Source organism: Haliotis rubra, unplaced genomic scaffold (genome assembly GCF_003918875.1).
Source record: "Haliotis rubra isolate DU_JTF1 unplaced genomic scaffold, ASM391887v1 Scf1028, whole genome shotgun sequence".
NCBI lineage: Eukaryota > Metazoa > Mollusca > Gastropoda > Lepetellida > Haliotidae > Haliotis > Haliotis rubra.
The window spans coordinates 70,062-94,602 of NW_025764924.1; the positions used below are offsets into that span (position 1 = coordinate 70,062).

The 24,541-nt window shown below is 42.9% G+C and overlaps 1 protein-coding gene across 1 annotated transcript; it reads left to right on the forward strand.

Moving 5' to 3' along the window:
- The first annotated feature begins 9,340 nt into the window (after window positions 1-9,340).
- LOC124271622 (gametocyte-specific factor 1-like) lies at window positions 9,341-22,995 on the forward strand. The gene is made up of 3 exons (XM_046706780.1): window positions 9,341-9,386; window positions 21,066-21,189; window positions 22,819-22,995. Exons 2-3 carry the CDS (start codon window positions 21,079-21,081, stop codon window positions 22,993-22,995), a joined length of 288 nt encoding a protein of 95 aa, XP_046562736.1. The 5' UTR covers window positions 9,341-9,386; window positions 21,066-21,078.
- The last annotated feature ends 1,546 nt before the right edge of the window (window positions 22,996-24,541 follow it).

Here is a 24,541-nt window from a genome sequence, read left to right on the forward strand (position 1 = left end):
ATATAACCTATATTTGTACAATGAAATTATTAACTGAAAAATGCTATGTAGGTTAAATTTGTTTGTCTCTATGAATGTTGTACTTATATAATCTAACATTTTACACTTCTGGAAATGAATTAAGTATTTAATATTGCTGCTGAATATACTGATATTATCTGGCACGATTATGTGAATATTTTTATGTCAATGTGGCTAATAAAGTGCTGGTTACATTATTTTGTCTGGTTCATTTCATGATTGGCATAAGAGTGAGTGAGTTGTTAAGTAATTACTGTGCTGAAGTAGTTTCCAAATTTTGCTAGCCAGTCGAAAATTTGAATGTAGACATGGGTTTCAACATTAGCTGCTAAGGGACCATTAGTAAGTTTATGGGGAGTGATGATGATTTTTATGGGGTGTACAATGATGACCCCTAAAATTATTTTATAAGTCAAGCATGTACAAAATGAATGACCCCCTCCTCTTAAAATATATGTATTTTAAACATATTTAATGTACTTTATAGTTTGGCATGCATGCATGTACCCGTGTAAATAAGCAATGACACCGATCTCCCTGTCCCATAATTTAACTCAAGCATAATGTTTCAGCTAACATGACAGGTATTTATGTACAAAAATTGCGGGTCCCTCCCCAAACTATACATGTGTACAAAATTGATGACCCCCCCCTAGCTGCCCAGAACAAAATGGGTGACCCACCTTAAAATCATCACACCACAGACACACACACACAGCCATAAATTATGAAGCGGTCCCTAATATGATGAACATTTTTATCAGACCATAATCGTGCATGATTTAATAGTGTATTATAACATAACAAGTGTGAGAGAGTGATACATTTACAAAATAACCCCATGAAAATTCACTAGCCATTGACTGTGGAAATTAATTGGCCCGACTGAATATTTACTAGCCACAGGCTAACGGGCCATTGTCTATTTTGCACACTGTCAGCAATGCAGCCACCAACGATCACATAATATCAATGTGGACTGCACACAGTATCTAAATTATACCTGGTTTTACGCCAAGAAAAACAGGTTTTACTACAAGAACTCCTGGAGATTACCTCATTGTATAGAGGGAATACTTGGTTGTACCTGAAGAGTACCCAACTGTACCTGGAAGATGCATGACTGTACCAAGGGGATACCTTGTACTGTGAGAATACCTCGCTCTATCCAGGGAATATCTGGGAGTACCTGGCTGTATCTAGAAGATGCATGATTTACCGAGAAAAAAACTAATTGTATTGAGGGAATACCTTGTTGTACCTAGAGAGTACCTGGCTGTATCTAGAAGATGCGTGGTTGTACCCAGAAAAAAACTAAATGGTTTCACTATTTCTTACGAGGGAGGACCAATTGCTGGTAGAACAGCCAGGTAATCAACAAGCGTGTGCAGTGCAATTTCAATTTCACACGTACAACTCACACACCTGGCTGTTCTACTAGCAAGTGGTTCTTCCTCGTATGAAATAGCGAAAAGTGACAACAAAATAATGATCGTTTGTTAAACAACTTTTTTATCAGAGTTGGTCTGTCGAGTTCATGTGACTGTGCAAAATTTGGTTTCGTTGCAATTATTACATTTTGTGTTAGTGAGCAATTCATCAGTCTCAAATGAAGTCAAACGGACTATAGTAATACGTATTTCGACTAAAATATACTATTACTGTGCATTACCTCGAAACAGGTCATTCAAAACATAACAGCACAGAAATCATCAACATGAACTTTTTAAACAGACTCTCAGATTTGTCTTAACTAAATGCATAGACAACATAAACTTCAATTTGAACATTTTTTGAATCATTGACACGTTCTTCATTATAAATTGCCCGTATCTCTCAACCAATATCCATGCACGAATACTTGGAAACAATGGAAGCTGAGAAATCCAACGTAACATTGTATGTACTCAGTGTCCAAACTGATTCTCTGCACGCTTAGCGGAACAATCTTTGGAACCTTTATCATACACACAGTGCGTTTCACAATGTATTACTCTTCATAAATAAAACTAACAGGCAATATATTTCATCAGATGCATCGGGTCAGCTCCATATTAAATTCAGCCAAGCGACACACGTCATGCTTCGTTCTGTATCAATATATCACGTCTGAAATTATTTCAAATATTTACACAGTACAATTGTACTCACCGTCTTATTGATTTATACAATGGTGCTGGGATATGAAATATAACGTTCAGTGTGTCATTACTGGTTTTATATTTTACATTGAAAGTGTGATTTAGAAGAAAACAACATTTCATTTTGTTTAGTCATTTCAATTGGAAAACAAAAAATTCTGTCATATATTTCCCAAGTGCTTCACCATGCAAGGTATCGTGCCGTGACTTTCGGGACAGCACCGGGACACACTGGTGACACCTAAACAAACCATTTGGACACCTTGGTGACACCTAAACAAACCATTTGGACACCTTGGTGACTCCTAATCAACCATTTGGACACCTTGGTGACACATAATCAAACCATTTGGACACCGTGGTGACACTTAATCAAACCAAGATTGTCATCAAGGTGTCCAAATGGTTTGTTTAATTGTCACCAAGGTGTCCAAATTGTTTAATTGTCACCAAGGTGTCCAAATGGTTTAATTGTAACTAAGGTGTCCACATGGTTTGTTTAGGTGTCACCAAGGTGTCCAAATGGTTTAATTGTCACCAAGGTGTCCTTGTGGTTTGATTAGGTGTCACCAAGGTGTCCAAATGGTTTAATTGTCACCAAGGTGTCCAAACGGTTTGATTGTCACCAAGGTGTCCAAATGGTTTGTTTAGGTGTCACCAAGCTGTCCTGGTGGTTTGATTAGGTGTCACCAAGGTGTCCAAATGGTTTAATTGTCACCAAGGTGTCCAAACGGTTTAATTGTCACCAAGGTGTCCAAACGGTTTAATTGTCACCAAGGTGTCCAAACGGTTTGATTGTCACCAAGCTGTCCTGGTGGTTTGATTAGGTGTCACCAAGGTGTCCAAATGGTTTGATTATGTGTCACCAAGGCGTCCTGGTTGTTTGATTAGGTGTCACATGGTGTCCAAATAGTTTGATTAATTGTCACCACGGTGTCCAAATGGTTTGGTTAGGTGTCACCAAGGTGTCTTGGTGGTTTGATTAGGTTCACCACGGTGTCCAAATGGTTGGATTAGGTGTCACCAAGGTGTCCAAATGGTTTGATTAGGTGTCACCACGGTGTCCTGGTGGTTTGATTAGGTGTCACAAGGTGTCCAAATGGTCTGATTAGGTGTCATGAACATGATATTTCATATCACAGTCTTAATTTGAGTTAATATCATGGCGTAGACCATTTAATGTGCAAATAATTGAAATAAATATTAGACGTATTATTATAGAACGAAGCTAGCCAAGTGTCACGTGAATTTAATATGGAGGAGCACCCACCGATGCATCTGTTACATATATTGCCCACTACATTTATTCGTGAATAGGCCGCCATATAATATAGATGGAATATTGCTGAGTGCGGCGTAAAAACTAAACTCACTCACTCACTATTCGTGAATAGTAATATACAGTTAAATGCATTGTGTTTATGAGGTGTCCTCCCATAAGAACTACAGCTTAAAACAACACCTCTCCAGTGCACAGATTAACTACTTGCTGTCACCTGCGTCTGCTGACCGCCTCCGTGGTGTAGTGGTTAGAGCGGAAGGTCGCGGGTCCCCGACCGCGTCAAACCAAAAGACGTTAAAATACGGTACTGGTTGGTCCCTGCCTGGCGCTCGGCATTAATGGGTACAACAAGGACTGGTCGGCTCGGAGTCAGTATAATGTGTCTGAGTGGGGTATTCATGCTTCACTGCGGCATGGTATCTCAGTGGGCTAGCACTATAAAACCAGCTTTAGTCTGGGCTAGTACAAGCAGCCGCCCATACACATACACACGCATGCATGTTGTCATATGAGCGAAATATTCTCAAGCACGACGTTAAACCCAATTTCACCTCACCTCACTTCTGGGAGAGCTGATGAGCTGTGCTCATTACATGCCATAGGGGTACCTCTACTCAGATGATTAATCCCTAATTAATCCCTGTAGTTTATTTGGGATGTAGTTCTTATGGGAGTAAACCGTGTATGATAAAGGCTTCAGTGATTGGTTCAGTGAGCGTGCAGGGTATCCGCTGCAACCACTGAACACATACAATGAAATGTTCGATTTCTTACACTGGTGGGCGGTGGTGTTGCTTAGTGATTATAGCGTCGGTTTGTCATGCCGAAGACCCGGGTTCAATTCCCCACATGGGTAAAATGTGTGAAGCCCATTTCTGGTGTCCCCCGCCGTGAAATTGCTGGAATATTGCTAAAAGCGGCGTAAAACTAAACACACTCACTTTCTGTCTCTCTCACATTGGTACGACGTGTGAAGCCAACTTCTGTGGCTGTATGCACATGTCGAGCGTAGCTAACGTCAGGCGTAACACACTACGTCGGGCTTAGCAGCGCCCTCCTCTTACACGTCATGAGCAACGTCGGTTAAGCCTAGGCGTTACTACGCCCGACTTAACGGATTTACGCACACTCCGGCACAGCGATGACTTAACATAACATACTATGCTGGCTTGCCGCACGGAACTCTGGGTAGGAGAGTGGGATTTACGTCGAGGCGCAGTGTGCTATTTTTAGATTTTCGAACGTTTTTAAACCACCGGTAAAAGGCGCGAAACAACTTCGCGGTACATCCCTTTCAGCCGTAATCATGGAAAGCCAAAGAAAACCGAGAAATCCCAACTTTACCGATGGATCCTGGTGGGGAAATGACATGGACTTTTAAAAAAGGCTTCATCAGAAATGTCACCATTTTTGACACATTACAAAATAACGATTCACAGCGTTATTTGGTGTATGTTTTGAAATGTTCAAATCGGACAATTACTATTCAGAAGTATTGAATTTCAAAAATAGCGTGTTAATGATCACTGATATCAGGTTTTCATGAAATCACTAATGATAATTCTGAAAATACACTTACACGAACGCCAAAGTGCGCTTTCCGTCATAGAATCTATAGTGTTTACAAAATCACGTTTCGCGAAGGCCGGAATTGAGACGCCAATTACATCACGTAATCTATATATCATATTCAGCTGCGACAAATGCATCACTGAATTCCCCATACATTTTAGAATCAAATTACTACGTAGCATTTTTGTGAAATTTTCCGACTTTCAGCCGTCTATTCATTGCTTGCAATTGCTCAATATCTTTAGAATATGCATGGAAAGAGTATCGTAGCAAGAAATGGGAAATTAAAAACAGATACAGTGCAATGATTTGATATTTCATAAGAAATTGTAAAAGTTTCCGTGCAGCGTGACGCCATGACTGACGCAAAATCACGCAGAACGACAAAGGTAATTATCAGCATTTCTGGCTTCTTCTCTTACTTACAATGAAAACGATAAAACATATACAATACACATATAGTCAGAATCATTCTGATTACTTACATATCATATTTATGTACAAACGATCCCTGAATCAAGGGAAAGGTCCTCGCAAAATCCTGTGTACCCTTGTCAGCGAGGCAGCCATTTTATAAGAAATCGGTCGGCGGTAGTGATGTCATACGTCAACATTGTTGTGCATGTTAGGCAATTTCTTTGAGGTGAAGGTCGGTTGAACAAGAGTAAACACAATCGCCCTATCCTTCTGAATACACTTTCAGTATTATGATGTACGGTACATTTTGCATATCGTTCAGATATTTTTTCATCAAACTAATTTTAGTATATACATTTAGCCTTGTTCAATACCATATCATACGTGGATATAGGGTAGGTGTTTTTATTCTTTGAAAGTTTTTGATTGTTTGAATAATATTTACATAAGAAATTGACATATTTAGTGTAGTACACCATATGTTAAACCTTTACACAAGTATTAGAAGATCACACATAGCCATAACTGAAAAATATTTGGGCGTTGTGAAATATTATTTTTCATTTACGTTAAATTGGTGCCAAACAGGTGCGCGTGTTGCTCACAATAAGATACGCAGTCAAACCGTCCAATTGTTGATATATTCAGGACACTATTTAATTGGTAAAATCATTCATGTAATGTTTTGCTAAAGAGAGTTTAATTATGACATAGAAGCCGAGACCTTTAATACAATTAATGGAATTTAGGTAAGATATATACTAATCAGCAAACCAATGTCGTCTTTTTCCGATGTCGCAAAATGCATAAAACAAGTCATGACGTCAACTAAAATGTTGTTTTATTATCAGTAATTTCAGTACATTTGAAGATATGGCTAGTACTCCGTTAATAATGATGCAAAATTAGTCAAACTACATCTACACAAACAGGAGAATATGGGAATCTAAGAACTAACTTAATTACATATCGGATAGGGCCATCCAAATCGCTATTCTGCTTTCTCAAGTAGTTCATTGCCATTTTTTCTTATAGATTGTGAAACATTGTGATCCGCTCACATTGGTGAACTTTGTAATGGAATATGTTGGTTCACCGTGAACACAGCATAACGACAATTTAGCGTCCGTATCCACAACAACTTTTCTCCAAGTGATCTGAGTTACATTGACCTAGTATTAAACATAGCGGAGTTATATGCCCCCTTATCTTTATACGTGTATGACCTCTCTGTCGTCGGTTGACGTCATAGAAGAAAATCCATTTTTGACACTTATTGCAAGTCATTTTTAATGTTGAGCGTGTAATGTTATGCATTAGCACATAAACCCAATTCATATACACTTATGTCGTTCAGATATCAGGCTATATTTTCTTCGCTCACACTTTCTGTAAAGATGCCAAATTAAAAAAATCGTAGCAGAGTGCTTTTATCGGTGCACGACAAAAAGCTGAGAAATTGACAGTTTTTTACCGCGTAACAAAATTTTGGACAACATGTAGCAGTGTCTATTTCTAAAACCGCCGAGGTAGTCGCACTTATATTTATACCAACGAATAGGAAATTAAATATTCTACATTTCTGTGTACTTGTATAGCCGTACGCAGATCCAGGACCACAAGAGCGCAGTTCTCGCACTACGCTCACTTTTCAAACCTTTTAAAAAATGTGCGGCTGAAAAAACCCCACGGCATACAGTGCCTCCAATACAGGGCTACGCCTGGCTTACGCCTGCTGGGTAGGTGGCGTAAATATAGAGCGCTAGGACTGGACTTACCGAAACAAATCGTCAAAAATGCAAATTCAACTTATAAAGTTGAAAAATAACGCGATGAAAAAAAACGCGCGAAATCGGAGTTCAAACGTTTCACTAATTTTCCCCAGACTTTTCTGGGGAAAACGGGTTTCAACAGCTGGGCTGCGCTCATAGCACGTGCGCAGTGAAATAGGTTCGCGCAACTTGGAAGCGGGCTGTCCGGTGAATACTCGGTTAAGTCTTTGGTGTGAGCTACTTTTCTAATGTTTTGTTGATATCTCACAGGCGCGAGCTTTTTATATGTTATGACAGTAAATTAACTGTTTATATAATTTCACCACACGTTCTTCTTACCGAGTCACTTTCTCAGTTCGATACTTAAAAGCAACGTCATTATTTAGCGTTGACAGAATTTCTAACTGTGATATAGATATGTTGTTGTCACAGACAATACTCAATGTCTTGTTTTATTGACATCTGTGTGTCTGCCTGCCTGTCTGCTAATGACAATATTCAATACACAGCTGCTGTCACTGACCACATGCAATTTGAACTTAACACCAATCAGGCTATACACCATAAACAAAATGCATTGATTTATGGCCCGAGTTCGGTCTCTGTCACATTATGTAATTACACAGACAGGCAGGTGTGATAGTTGAACACATGACATGTTATGATGTCTGTTGGTTGCAAAATGTTATACACAAAAAATGAGCATGTATTTACAAAACCCAACATCTCTACATATACACACAAAATAAGCCGTGAGGGCATATGCAAATGAACCAGCGGTTACACTTGAGTGCACACCCACCCGCTCTGACTGGGTTCGGTATCCCGGCTGCTTCGTTTCTTGGGAAGTAAACCGAAGTACAAAATATTGCACTTTTGATTTGCGATTGTACGCTTATAATTTTGTTTATATGTTTTTTCATAACCAGCAATGTATATTATATGTCACGAATAAGTGATAATTGTGTTTTAATTATGTTTGATTTTTTGGTTGCATGTGACCTTTAACTACGTCTAATATGTGCATACCGGTTTACGTTACGTCCGGGCACACATTTTACTTACGCCCGGACTAGATTTTACGCCCGACATATGCATACGGCCACTGGTGTTTCCCATAATGGTATTGCTGTAAAGTTACTAAAAGCAGCGTAAACCCATACTCACTCGTTCACTCCCCAGATAGATCCTTATATGTCATGGGAATAGTTTCCGGGAAATGACGCATGTTATGCACAGATCGTCTTTAAAGTCAAGTACATATTAAAACCGCACTCTCTCCATCTCTCCTAGCTCCTCTCCGTGGTGTAGTGGTTAGAGCGTCCGCCCGGAGAGCGGAAGGTCGCGGGTTCGATCCCCGACCGCGTCATACCAAAAGACGATAAAATATGGTACGTGTTGGTCCCTGCCTTGCGCTCGGCATTAATGGGTACAACAAGGACTGGTCGGCTCGGAGTCAATATAATGTGTCTGAGTGGGGTATTCATGCTTCACTGCGGCATGATATCTCAGTGGGCTAGCACTATAAAACCAGCTTCAGTCTGGGCTAGTACAAGCAACCTTACATACACATACACACACACGCATGCACGTCGTCATATGAGCGAAATATTCTCAAGCACGACGTTAAACCCAATTCCACCACCACTACAGACATTGTCAGTCATTCACACAATCTTGTTTAGATTACTGACTAGTGTAATTGTCACCAGTGACTCTGTTAAAACCTCATGTAATCATTAAATAACAGTTGTATGGTTAACTATACTCATAAAATACACACTTAACCACTCTGAGAAGGTTTAAATAAACAACACTGAGACACTCTGAGATGTTTAGGATTGTAACTACTGCAACAAAATGTAATGAATTTCTTCTAATCTTACTATTTTCTAAAACTTAGGCCCTTTTGACTTCAATCTATGGCCCTTTTTGACTTTTCCTTGGCCCTTTTGACTTTTCTGTGGCCCTTTTGACCTTTCCCGTTTTGGCCCTTTTGGCCTTTGGCCCTGTTTTGGAAAAAACAACTAAAAGGCTCTCAGCGGACAATGACCCAGTGACACATCATCCAATCGAAATCGCCAAGCGCTAATTAACCAATCAAAAAAGTGCGATCTGTTGTTCTTCGGCGCTGGCTTGCAGGAAGCACGAGTTCATGTGTCATCTGTGTCTTATATTAAGGTATGTAAACGGTGCCATTAATACGTGTGTATTGGTCATGGGTTCTATCTAAGTTTGTTTTTGAAAGTGCATTGAATGGGATGTGTAGTTTAAGATTAATGTCAGGCACGGACCAGTCAACAAGGACAGGTTTTATTCTTATTGATCAGGCGTTCTCAGCTGGTTGTTGGAAGAGCCAACCCACCATTCATTCAATGATCCATTTCAAAAAGCCCACTGTAACAACGGTCTGTGAAAGTGACACGTGTGTGAAGGTAGCAGAGATGCTTTTTACTCAGCCACTGGTCGTTTTTGTCAAGTTTTGTAATTCCCCTGAACTGAAGTTACATACAGGCGACTCCTTTAGGAAATAGAGTTGCATAGCTATTCTAAAACTGACCCGTTCCAGTTATATTGCGCCACTGGACGTAATTTCTATATACTTACATGTTTATTTTGTGTAGCATAAATAATTGTTATGAATTTAATTTTCGTAAGATCCAAGTCGAATTTTGCACATTTGTGAGGAATCATCTTACCTACAATCACATAATTTCTGTTTCATTTTCCGTTGCATATTTATCGAATGGCAACAATTTAATCAACATGTACAATGCTGTGAACTCCATTAACATGGCGGCCAATGGCATTGTGGAACCATACGTAAGTTGATAGATGTCGTTAGTTAAATGGTTGGAAAATTGAACAGAAATTATGTGCGTAGAGCCGAAATGATTTCACATTTGACTGTCAAATTTTACAAAGATCCATCCTAAACTCACTTCATGAAAATTATTTATGCTTCACTGAAATAACATGTAAGTCTACAGAAATTACGTCAAGTGTCCGAATATAACTGGCATGAGTCTGTAGGTTTATGAATCCGTCAACTCCCCCAAACAAACCAAAAAAACAAACAAACCCCTATTGAATATAAAACCTTTTCCTAACCATAGGGGCGAACAGATTCTATAGTTACACCCTAACCCTGGGCTGAACAGAGGATTAGTACATTTTACCAAGCACACTTTTCACATTCCTCCTGGGGACCATTACAGTTGATGAGCGCGTGCTATTAGCAGTGAATAGCACCTCTTTGACATGTATAAATATTGAAAAATGAAAGCAAACCATTGCGCATACAGGTATGTGATGGAGGTCATGCCCTCCCAGTCATCTTTGTCTTAGGCCACGCCCGCTATTGTTTATCAACCATTAGCAACCAGTCAAGTGGTCAAGTGATGCTATGGGGTACATTAATGTTGATTTCCTCACGTTCTAGGTGATGACTCTTGTCGACCGTACGTCTGACCGCCCATCCTGATGGGACGTTGGTTGACACATGTCATCGGTTCCCAGTTGCACAGATCGATGTCCATGATGTTGATCACTGGATTGTCTGGTCCAGACTCAATTATTTACTGACCGCTGCCATATAGATCTAGCTGGAATATTGCTGAGTGTGGCGTAAAACTAAACTCGCTAGCTCACTCACTCACTCCTGATGGGATGAAATGTGTTTCAAATTTATTCAGATTATTACACCAAACTAAAGTAAGCTCTGTGCCAAGCCCTAAACCTTAACACTAATGGCTAGCAAACAGTTAGGCCAAATAAAAATAATGTTGTGGTTCTGATTACAGCTCTTTTAAATTTAGGGTAGGTAGGTAGGACTATTTTTGCTTTGTACATTTTTTTTAGAAGTAAAGTACAAACTAATAACACATTTATCAATGTGTAATTGTTTATTTAATCAAACTTGTCGCCATCATGTCGACTTTCTCTATCAGAATGACTGATGTCCGTCGGTGCCAGGAGAAAACAGTGGTATCTCAACGCTGAATTTTGTTAATACCGCTTAAAAGAAATAGGGTCGGCACCAGAATTCCAGGCTCGGTTTGGTAATCAGAACCACAATATTTTTTTTTATGCCTTTTCTCCGTGTAACAGTTATCGTCAGTACATCAGTATCACACGTGCGTGGTGCCGGTCAATTACAAATTCAGTATTTTTTGCCCACGGTATTTGACAACAAAGGACAGCAAAAGAAAAAGAAAATTCTCTTTATCTTACCTTGTATAAAAACCGGTGTACCGCTTCATTCCCCCATATGCTTGAAAACGGTATAAGAATCTATGCCGAAACGTCGCCATTGTCAAAATAAAGAAGTTGATCATCCATAAAGTCTTGTCATCCCTAAGAGTCTTGTACTGACTGACTGACTGAGTTTAGTATTACGCCGCTTTTAGCAATATTCCAGCAATATCACGGCGGGGGACACCAAAATGGGCTTAACACATAGTGCCCATGTGGGGAATCGAACCGGGGTCTTCAGCGTCACGAGCTTACACTTTAACCACTAGGCTACCCCACCGCCCCAAGAGTCTTGTACCCTGCAAACACTGGAATTCAGAGTTGTCCAGCTAAAAATTATCATTGCTTGTGTTAGTATATTTAGTTGTCTCCATATTCACATGCTTATTTGATCTTAATAAGCAAAGTTTTAAGAAAATAAAAAATTAATGCAAGTCCTAGAGCACAATGTATTGACACTGCTTTGAAAAGTGGTTTTCACCATGCATGGCTGATAGTTGCGATGAGGTGTGACAAATTTCGTATAGTCATGATGGTCATATCTTGATTGTTTGACCCCATTGCCGCTCTAAGTTACAGACCGCCTCCGTGGTGTAGTGGTTAGAGCGTCCGTCCGAAGAGTGGAAGGTCGCGGGTTCGATCCCCAACCGCGTCATACCAAAAGACGTTAAAATATGGTACTTGTTGGTCCCTGCCTGGCGCTCGGCATTTACTACAACAAGGACTGGTCGGCTCGGAGTCAGTATAATGTTTCTGAGTGGGGCATTCATGCTCCACTGCGGCATGGTATCTCAGTAGGCTAGCACTATAAAACCAGCTTAAGTCTGGACTAGTACAAGCAGCCACACATACACATAAACATGCATGCGCGTCGTCATATGAGCGAAATATTCTTAAGCACGACGTTAATCCCAATGTCACCTCACCTCACCTCTAAGTTACACTGAGGTTCAGAGAGGCCCAAGGCTTTGCAATTTGATCTCCATTCACATTCTTCTATCCTGTCGACCCGTGACGATCCGGGTTAGATTTGGTCTCCAGTAACCCATGCTACTGGTGTTCCAATAAATTGAAATAATCGAAGATTGGTCGCAGTGACCAAATGACCAAGCAATAGATCACATTTTCTCATAGTCAAACAAAAATGATTTTGGAACTACTGGTTTATTCTTTGAAACACTTGACAAGGGAACATATCTTCGAAGTTGTCAGGGCCTGAAAATGTGTTTATTGTTATAATACTCACTTCATTAAGTAAAAAGTCATGACACGATATTTCTTGAAGACTCTAGGAAGTTTATGTTCATGATAACATATTAGTCATCACTTTAAAGTAGCAAGTTGCATCATGTTATACTTATTTGCAATTACAACCTGAATAGTAAAATTTGAAAAATGACACTAACCAATTATTTCCGATGATTGATCGGTTGTAATGAACCAATCATGAATTATGAGTTCTTTTTCAGAAGAAGTCCTCCTTGGGGTACATATAAGCATTAAAATGTCCATTTTAAAAGCCTACGACAGTTGTAACAATATTTCAATAAAATATTTTACCAAACAAAAAACTCGTTATGTGTGGTGAGACCACCCCTACAGGGCCCCGTAGAGGGCCCCCTACAGCCAAGAGCAGGTAACTCTGGCTGTGTACCTCGTACCTCACTTTTCATGCTGTCGTCGGCCGTGTAGGTCGATTGCATGGTCCAAGAAGCTACGAATAAGAGAGCGATGAGTGAGATAGAGTCAAATCCTGTATGTATGGTTCCTTTTTTTCGCTCGGCTAGCTGGAATCTTTGTATGACTTTTCATTCATGATTTGTTGTAACTTTACCGGCGTGTTAAGCTGTCTCCAGCCACGTGGCAGGCAAGATGGCGGACCGCGGGGTCCGTTGCTTTCCTTCTCCTGGCTTTAGAAAAGCCTTGTAGTCGGGTTGTGAAAGGGCTGATATTTCATTTTGTAGATTATACTTGCCTAAATTCCTCTTTTCCAGGCTTTAGGTAAGTTTTGCTTGAGAATGTTTTCGTGACGCCAGCGTTACGTGTATGCGGCTCACACATGTTGCTCTTTGTCACCTATATGTGCGCAATGCGGCAGCTATTATGGCTTTACGCTAGTAATTAATAGCTTTGCTGTAGCAGTTAAAATATCGCCCGGCGTTGTATTTTGTTCTGTTTTGTTGTGTGCATATTATATTATGTATATCATTACAGTCCTTGCTATTATCATAGCGTGGTTCTGTTTTTGCAGCCCAAAGGGGTGTGTCACCTGTAGCGGCAGTTTATTAGCCTCAGGATCGCCACCTGGTTTGCTTACGTTGTTTAGCGGAGGAAGCCCATGACGAACAAGGTTGTTCTATGTGTCAGGCTTTCTCCCCGCACCATCAAGTCCAGGCGTGCTGATTACATGTTCTACACGTCCTTACTTCAGGCGAGGGGGACATTTGGGGTCAGGAGCAGCCTAAAGACAAAGATAAAAACAAAGAAAAAAGGCGGCTTCTCTCTTTGGGGATGCTCCTAAGCGAGGCGAAGGTGCGGGGCCTCCGGCTCTTTCACCTGCCATCCCTCAACATCACAGGCACCTTCCCCCTCCTGTCCCTGTTTCTAACCAGCTAACAATTGATTTACTTTCTGATATATTGCAGAAGCAGATGGATTCGGTCCACACTCGTGGCTGGCGATGATGGCTGGCCTCCGACAGGAGATTGGTGTCCGACCAGATACGGGTGTGTGTCGGGTCTATGGCGGGCAGTGCTCCCAACCTCAGCTTAGGCTCTGGTGTGGGGGGGTTTCGAGCCGAGTGCGTCGGCTCGAGTTTCGTCTCGGTTGCTGGCCACCCTCCGCTGTAATAGTAACTACTACCGGCCCGAGCCTTGGCTCGGGGTCTGGTCAATAGTTAGTAGTTTGGCAGTCCCTGTAGTTGCGCTACCATGCGAATTGGTCCCACGCTTGCGCCCGGCTTAGGCGGGCCATTGATGTCTGGATCATTTTGTCTACCATTGAGGAATCCCAGCGCGGGCTCTTCCTCATCGGCGGCGCGACTCAGTCTCGAGTCTTGGGTCGGGTGTGCGGGCAACCCGGCTCTGCTCGAGCCTTTGTCCCTCTCTGTAGACCCCTCGGATGATCCCTCAGAGCTCTCTCTGGAAACAGAGACCTCACTCATTGAGGATCGATTCGAGGAGGCTATGGAGGAGGATGAGGGTCGGGAGGAGTTAGATGCATGCCTTTGGTTTCGCTTCGGTGCGTCCCTGAGGCAGATGCGGGGGGCGTGTTGCTTCTGTCCTGCCCCAGGTAGTGGTCAGTACTGGCGCACCCGACCCTCAGGAGTTTAAGCCTCCCAGGGGAGGCTTTGCTCCACCAAGGTGGGGACACAAGGCTGCGTATATTACCCTCAGTCTTGTCTGAAGTAATCAACCCCTCCTCTGTGGTACCAGGTCCAGGTTCGATTTGCCAGAACTTGACCGTCGGTACCTCATGGGGAAGCTTGCCTCTACAATCCCCAGTGGTTGGCGATTGTGTTTACGCATCCGTAAGCCCTGGGGGTTCGTCGGGTAATTCTATGGCTTCAGCCAAGCAAGGTCGCCCGGCTTCCGCCCGTTCACGACTAGCAGCTACAGCTTAAATCCGCCTATCGATCCTTTGAAGAGCAATACGCTTAATGCGGTTCAATGCCTCAAAGTGGCGATCCATTCCGCCTACATCTCGGTGTTGCAGAGGCAACTACTGGATGTGGGTGGGGTGGAGAAGATTCGTCTCCCTCCACCTTGGCTAAGCAATTAACGGAGGTACAGTCACATCTGGTAGCGATTCTATCAGGTCGTCGGCTTGCCAAATGATGTCGGCGGTGATGGGCCTCCGTCGCCTGTGGCTTTCGTGGCGAGGTATTAGCCTGCCCGCATAACAGGCTCTGCTGGCTGCCATTCCGGATGGGTTCTACCCTGTTCCCGGGGCAGCTACAGTAGTCCGGGAGGCAGCGGAGGCTGTCTCAACCTTCAAGGACTCTAAGCCCTTGCTGGAACAGCCTCACCGCGTCTCGCTTCGCGGCCCCGGTTGTCTCTCCGCATATCCTTCTGGCGGCGAAGGAATCTGTTAAATGGGCTCAGCCCTTGCAGTCCGAGGAGGGTAAGGGCAGAAGGCAGGGGGCAAGGGCAAGGCCGCGGCGCCCACCAGCCTTTTCAGAGGAAGGGAAGTCAGCCCGGCTTCCCAGCTATAATTCCTCCGAGGCCCTTGGTGGTACCAGACCAAGCAGTCAGAGTACTGCCAAAGTCCGGTATTCAATGTCTCCTGCCACATATCCCTGTGGGTGGTCGACTTTCCCTCTTCCTGTCGGAATGGGAAAAAGTCACGTCCAATCCCTGGGTCCTGTCCACACTCAGGGAAGGCCACTTGCCACAGTGGAAGCGAGACCCACCCCCCTTCTCCGGGATCCGTTGCACTCCAGTGCCGGCTGCCCTAGAGAAGGCGGAAGTGCTCCGTGCCGAGGTCCAGTCGTTGCTGGACAAGGCAGCCATAGAGATGGTTCCTGTGGGACAAGAAATGTTGGGTTTTTACTCAACTTATTTCCTTGTCACCAAAAAGGACGGAGGGTTCAGACCTATTCTAAACCTCAAAGGTCTGAGCGACATGTTAGAGTACCGTCATTCAAGATGGAAACACTGCGTTCGGGTGATTTCGTCTGTGGAGAAGGGAGATTGGCTCACGTCAATCGACCTCAAAGACAGCAGATACTTCCATGTCCCTATGCACCGAGTTCGGGAAATACCTAAGGTTTTCCTTCGGCGGGAGGTGCTATCAGTTCGGGTACTCCCCTTCGGCATTTCCACAGCGCCAAGGGTGTTCACCAAACTCATGCTAATTCCAGCTCAGGTAGCCAGGTCACAGGGCAGGTGCTGTCACCCGTACCTAGGCGATTGGCTCTTCGTGCACTTGCCACTCACTTGAGTCGAAGGTTGCGACACTTGCTGTGATGAGTATTCTCACCAAGTTGGGCTGGATTATCAACCTCAAGAAATCAGAACTGGTTCCCACCCAGGATCTGGTGTTCTTGGGGCGAGGTTCGAGACAGCAGGGATAGTCTCCTGTCTCGGACAGCGTCACCAAAGTCCAGAGATTTGTATTACAATTTCTCGAGTTCCCCAGGGCCTCAGCTCGGACTTGGCTCCAGTTGTTAGCAACATGGCGGCAACGGTGGACATCGTTTGGCGGCGCTAGCGGTTGAGGATCGCGACCCATTCAGCAGGCTCTAGCTTCGAATGTGGGTCCACACCCAGGGTTACGAAGTTGATTCTCCACACTCCAGGGTGGCTAATTCCTCATTTACGGTGGTGGACACTGGCAGGGAATTTATCAAGGGGCTCCCTTTGGACATCCCATCGCCAGATCTCTCAATTCAGACGGGACGCTTCCCTCACAGGGTGAAGCGTGCTGAAGCGCCTGTCGGTCTCAGGCCTGTGGTCACAGAAGCGGCGCAACTGCACATCAATGTGCTAGAATTGAGAGCAGTCAGGTTGGTGTTCAAACGACTTCAGGAGCAGGTTCAAGGCCGTGTGGTCCGCCTCGAGATGGACAACCAGGACGGCGATGACCTACATCCTGAAGCAGAGCGATGCGGTTTCCCGTCTCTTCTGCAGGAGGCATGGCAGTTTCTGCTCTGGCGCGACCAGTTCGACATAATGGGTAATGCCTGTTTATCTCCCAGGACAACGACAACGTTCGAGCAGATGCACTCTCTCGTCAGATCCTGGCCCCACACGCAGTGGATGCTCCATCGGGGATATTCGGGCTATCTCCCAGTTGTTGGTCGTTCCAGGTGGATCTGTTTGCATCTGGGGGATCGAACCAGATTCGGTGTTTGCTCTCGGATACCGGATCCGCCGAGCCATCAGCCAAGGCGCTTTCCAGCTCGATTGGACGGACAGGGTTCTGTGGGCGTTCCGCACTACCCTGATTCCCAAAGTCCTCTTGCAGCTTGCCACCCAACCAGCTCGACTTCTTGTGCTCCTTGCACCCTTTGGTCGGCTCAAAGCTGGTTTCCGGTACTACTCAGGTTTCTTCTGGCTCAGCCTCCTGTACTATTACCCTTCGACCGGACTTACTATCCCAGAACGGATGGCCGCACCGAATCCCAGGATTCAGTGGGTGGCCTGGCCTCGTCCGAATCGCCTCCACGCGAGCGGAATTCCTGCACCAGTTGCAGACACAATTCTGGCCTTCGGAGGGATTCGACAAATGTTCAGTATGAGGATAGATGGGCCTGTTATCTTGGCAGCTGGTGTGTCGGCAGAGGGATTCTTGATCCTTTTTCTTCAACTGTAATTGAAGTACTGGAGTTCTTGCAGTCTCGGTTAGAAGCCGGTTTAGCCGCTGTCTACTATCCGGGCTACTCCACGCAATCTCTGCCTTCCATATCCCTGCCGACGGTGCTCTCTTGGGGCAGCACCCTCTCGACAGCGCTTTTTTAGCAGGCGTGGACAGAATCCCGTCCGACTGTCCCGGCGGATTAGTCCCCGCGGGACTTGTCAATCGCTCTTGATTGGATGTCCCGGTCCTCTCTTTCACGATCTGTCGCCTCTTTCACTCCAGCTGTTAAGTTGGAAGGCTGCCTTTCTTGTGGCGGTAACGCCTGGCAGGCGGTAGGTGATATCCATCGCGATGTCAGCGGATCCTGCTCTGACTGTCTTTCACAAAGACAGAGTCAGTATTCGGGTTGCCAGACTCCTACCGTCCTAAAGGTCGCGAGGCGCCTTTCATATAACGCTTCTATCGAACTGCCAGCTTTCACTCGGCCTCCATCGTCCGGTACCTCTCTTCGGCGTGCTCACGCCTTAGATGTCCGTAAGACTCTCAAGGCTTATATCAAACGAGCGCTGCTATCAGGAAAGATAAGCAGCTGTTCTGTTGTTATAGCGATGTGGCAAGGCTGGTCTTCCCGCGAACAAGCAGACCATATCTAGGTGGCTTGTCTCTGCCATTTGTTCGAAGTTACTCTTACAAAGGATTAACCATCCCTCTCAGGGTTTAAAGGCTCATTCTATTAGGGCAGTGGCGACATCAAAAGCATCGCCCGGCGGCACTGCCCATTGAAGAGATCTGCTCAGCGGCTATCTGGAGCCGACCGGTGCGTTCATCCGCCACTATCAGCTGGACAAACACTCACGCGGGGCGTGCTTTCGGTTTGGCCAGACAGTTCTCACCAGTGGGCAGTGTCGTGATTCTCTAGTCGAATGAGCCTTAGAAATCACGTTTGCTTTTCTCTCATGGTGTAGGTGTTAATAAATTCCTCAATTTTTATCGGTGGTGGTATCACATTGGTGGTGGTTTTACTGTATGTAGCGATTATCACTTCGCTACAGTCACTGTGTTCATCCTGCACCGCTTCGCTGGTTTGGGTTGCTGAGGATATATATTGGACTCGCCCCATACTTTCCCTCCCATTTTGATGGTTGGGGGGTGGGACTTGCGTCCGCCTTTATCAATTCCACCAATAGCCTATCGGCTAGGCTCCTTTTCCCCCGCCTTGCCACGCCCCCGCCTGATTGACATCAGCGGTCAGGTGACTAGGTGAGTGTACTTTCTCTCTCTGTCGCGGCTTCGGCTGTGCCTTCGACTGAACTAGGGGGTATGTTAGGCAGACAGAATACCACTCCCGACTCAACATCGTTGGAGTCTGTCTTATGCTTATATGTACCCCAAGGAGGACTTCTTCTGAAAAGAATTTTACAAACCTGGAGAGGTTATGAATTCTTTGAAGAAAGTCCTCCTGGGAATCTGACCGCCCCTCCCCTCATTCTGTCTGACACGTTCAGCATGAAAAGTGAGGTACGAGGTACACAGCCAGAGTTACCTGCTCTTGGCTGTAGGGGGCCCTCTACGGGGCCCTGTAGGGGTGGTCTCACCACACATAACGAGTTTTTTGTTTGGTAAAATATTTTATTGAAATATTGTTACAACTGTCGTAGGCTTTTAAAATGGACATTTTAATGCTTATATGTACCCCAAGGAGGACTTTTCTTCAAAGAATTCATAACCTCTCCAGGTTTGTAAAAATTTTAACCAATTCCCAACAGTAACCCATGCTTGTTGTACCGTAACAGGTGACATTCATGATCGGGTGATCAGACTCACTGACTTGGTTGACTCATGTCATCGTATCCCAATTGCGTAGATCGATGCTCATGCTGTTTATCACTGAATTGTCCGGTCGAGACTCGATTATTTACAGATCGCTGCCATATGGTTGGAATATTGCTGAGTGTGGCGTAAAACTAAACTCATTCATTCACTTCTATCTTGTCCTGAATCTGATGTCAGAGGTACAGATAAGCTGCGTATCTGCGTACATTACGCAAATATTTATGTGAAAACTCAATTCCTATTAAGTCTATTGCGTACAAGTATGCTTGAATTTTTGTAAATACTCAATAAATGGGATCTTACATGCGTACACACAAAAATGTCAAATCTTAGCTTGCGTACCAGTGGATAGATAAAATAACTGAGGTATATTGAGAGGTTCCAGGGTTCGAAATACTCCATATATTAGGGTGCCATGGCACGGTAAACAAATGGTAAATATTGAAATGGCACGGATAAAAACTGTTCTCTGTGCCCTTGTGGCACGCCTAATTTTATTAGAGACTTAACTCACCTTTAGTCATTTAATCCCCAAAACAAGACACTTATGCAAATGACAAACAAGCAAAAACATTTCTTGACTTTATCGCCCAGGAAATCAATGGAATTATGATGGATGATGTAAAGAAATCTGGTTGTTTTTCCATTAAGAATGATAGGAGTACTGATAGTTAGGTTATTGAAAAGGAAATTGTGTATGTTAGATATGTTGAACAATTACCTGTCACAAAACTTTCAGCTATTAAAAGTGTTGGGAAAGAACAAATGAAGCTTAAGAAAGCCATTTTAAAGAGAAGACATATCAGTGAGAACAAAAAACAGGTTACATTTGTTGTTTACTAACAATAAATTTCAAATGATCATCATCACTGCTACATTCATTTATTCTAAAAACATGTGGGCACACTTGATTTCTGAAAGGCACATTTAAAATATTTGCCTGGTGCCCTAAGGCACACTTAGAAACTAAAGTATTTCTATCCCTGGGTTCTATTTCAGCACATTTGGCAACTTGCAGTCTTTCTTATCGTTTCTGATATTAGATCAAATATAAATTACAAATACTAACATTTAAACTTTATCATATTTTTAGAACTAATAGAAAATCGCCAAATACCAAATTGAGTTTGAGTGAAATTTTTCAAAGGCATTTAGAAGTTGGTGTAGTAATAAAAGACAAATCTTATGGATAAGAACTTCTTGGTTTATTTTTCCACAACATTTCTGGGCAATTTGTTGCCCCTTCTTCAGGAACATTATTCACCAGAAGAAGGGGCAGGAACTAGCCCAGAAACGTTGTGGAAAAATAAACCAAGAAGTTGTTATCCAGGAGTTTGAGTGAGATGAGTACAATTTATTTGGTTACTCAAAGGAAAATTAGGATAACCAATTGAGATGAACACAAGTGATAACACAAGTTATCTGTAGCTCTGTGATGTTCATTTTTTTTAAAAAGGTTTTCTCCTGTTTCAGTTGTGATTGAGCCATGTCTGAGTTGGTCGTGCCAGATCCGGAAGAACTGTTTGAGTGTCCCTACGACAAGGTCCATATGGTGCGAGCGAAGAGATTCCAGTATCACCTTATGAAGTGCCGCAAGGTGGGAACATGGTCAAATCGGCTAAACATTTGAGTGAAAGCAATTCATAATGGAGAATGGTGAAGAATATTTTCCAGCCTAAAGGTCATGTTGGTCAAGGACTGAACATTTTGGTTTCACATTCTAAATATTTCATGACCTACAACATTTGATGTGCTTACAGGTTATCATCTGTGAGATATCATTTTCCATACTTGTGCATCTTAACTTGTACACAAAGACTGATGTTGACATTCCAGATTTTTGTAAAGTGCCTGGATATATTTTTTTATTATAGGTCCCAATATATTCAGCAAGATCCAGACCAATTTTATGTCTTGTTTTACGGATCCGCTGGTCGTATTTTTTCAAGGAATAAGAAAACAAACATTTTCCCTCTCTAAAAGTAAAAATATAATTTTAATATTTTTATTGGCCAAAAATGTAAATGTGCAAGAAAATATTTTTAGATTGTTTTTCCCCCCCATATAGACTTCATAAATTACCAAAAGTAAAATACTTTTTGTATTTAAAATGTATATTACTTTGACTGGCGATTTCCCTCTCTAAAAGTAAAAATAAAAATTTAATATTTTTATTGGGCAAAAATGTAAATGTGCAAGAAAATATTTTTAGATTTTTTTTTTCCCCCCCATATAGACTTCATAAATTACCAAAAGTAAAATACTTTTTGTATTTAAAATGTATATTACTTTGACTGGCGATTTTTAAAAAAAAAAATTTCCCCTCCTGCCTTTAGGCTTTCTGAGGACAAAAATCCGTAAAACAAGACATGAAATTGGTCTGGCCTAATAGTGTTTAAGATCAATGAACCTTTCCTGTTGTAAGAAAAATATCTTAATATATCTTCAGTGTTACCGTATAGCTTTCAACCCTGTGTTGGCTGAAGGATTATGCATATTCAGCAATGTTATCGTTTCATTTAATAACTGAATTTTGAAATATGCACACGAGGTAGACCATTTTCGTCTAAAACGTCATCTACATAGGTGAATTTCCTTAGTTAGCTGTGTTTGTTGGATGGTTCCATATTGGTCTTTGTTTTGTAGACACGTGAAGGTTAGGGTTAGAAGGGTTAGAATTGGTCTCCAGCAACCCATGCTTGTTGTGAGATGGGACAGGATCGAGTTGTCAGACTCGCCGACTTGGTTAACATGTGTCAGTTGTGTAGATTGTGGTTATTTTGAACTTATTTGTTCTAAATGTAACATAAATATTATAGAAAATGAATTCCACCTGATATTAATTTGGTGTGTCATGAAGACTGTAAGCCTCTGGAAACTAAAGGGCAGCTTAAAATAATGATGGCTGAATACTTGGATCCACTCATTTATTTTGGACCTCAATGCTTAATTGGACTGATGCTTAACAGTGTTGATCACTGGATTGTCTGGTCCAGACTCGATTATTTACAGACCGCTTCCATATAGCTGGATTATTGCTGAGTGTGGATTAAAACTCACCTCACTCACTCACTCACTCACTCACTCACTCACTCACTCACTCACTCACTCACTCACTCACTCACTCACTCACTCACTCACTCACTCACTCACTCACTACTCACTCACTCACTCACCAATACTGAGGATTGCCAACAACCTTTGACGAATGATGGCATTGTTTCAGAATTGGCCTGGATCAGAGTTTTCGGTGTGTCCGTTCAACGCTAAGCATGAGATGCCAAAGCCAGAACTACGATACCACATGGCCACTTGCAGTGACCGAGCCGTCCTGGAGAAAGACATTGCTTATGGTGAGAGCATTGGCACCAGATCTTGCAGGAATCAGAACCGTTATTGCTGATGATGAATTCATAATTTCATAAGGCATGTTCTGTTCATTTGAGGATTGGGCACACCATCCTTATTTGGGTGGGTTCGATGGCCAACCGTGCCTGATCACCTGATCAGTTGGTCACCTCTCATAATCTTCATTGGTTGCTAGGCAGCACTTGGAACCCAGAATCCCTGCAGAGCCTAGCGTTTTTGTTATCATACCAGGCTCTGCAAACTATGATTTTTATATCTTCTGGCCATTTATGGTCCTTCGTCTGTCAGCACTGTGCTCTTTCTAAGTTCTTAATCATCATTTCCAGTGTTTTCTTCATTAATGGGCACAGTTTCTATCAACCCTAAATTTGAAAAACATGGAAAAAAACGTCAAATGCGTGTCACGTCTAGAACACAGGCTCCTTTTCGTAGCTGTAACTAGGGGCGAAACGGTATACCGCAGTATTAGTATAACGCATAGACCATGCGCTTTGAGCATGCACCTTGTGGATGGATACAGTGCTTTATAAGTACTCATTGTTATTATTAGTAGTAGTAGAACCGGTATAACGTAATGCAATCTAAAGATTTGGTATGTTTGGTTATCATAATGTCATTTTATTAACCTTTCTAAACCTTTTCTAAAATGTCTAGAAATCAAATCATTTTGTCAAAAGGTATGCATTTCTTTGCTAGATGGACGCTATTATTAGTCTTTATCCTTAAACATGATTTTGCCTATCTCCCTCTTCTATGCGAATGGTAGTTGAACACTCGAATCCTTTGTAGTTCCCCTAAAGCAGACGTAAAAGTACACTCACCCATGAGTTACCTCCCTTTCCCCATGCAAACAGTCATGTGACCAGCCTTACTTGTCATGCTCTCCCTTTTCGCCCAAGCAGTTAGAGTCCCGTATACAGCATATATCCTTCATATTTAGATCCTATTTATTGAAATTTATCATATTTACAATTTATCAATACTTGTCTTATATCTATAGACGTGCCATGGACCGGCTGAGGAAGTCATCACAAGTCACGGTTGATAAATCAGGAGATCAAGCCGGTAACTGTATGTTGTTTGCTACTGCAGAAATACATAAATCTAGTGCTATGTCGAGTACGTTGCAGGGTCAGTCGTCTGTTATGGGGGCTAAGAAGAGATCTGCTACGACGGAGTTGACACCCTCTCAGAATAAGAGAAGTCTTCTTCATCATCTACAACACAGAAGAGGACATCTGTGACTAGATCAGCGTCGAAATCTACGCGACCTAGCAAGTCAACTCATCAGAGGTCGTTCAAAAAGGAGATCGTCTTACCTCATGAAGCAGACGTGTTTGATGAACCTCCGTTACTTCTACTAGATCGGCGACGCAGTCTACCTCCACGACTACTAGATCATCCCCAGCAACAACAACAATGGGCCAACGTTCGAGAACGCTTAAGGAACCATCTTCGAGATCCACCCACTCCAGATCGAGGTCCTGCAGCTCTCACAGACGTTTCTTGAAGGCCAGATTCGCGAGTGAGAAGTAGGCGAAGGCAAGGTTCACGAGACACGAGACAGAGGTTCGCGAGCG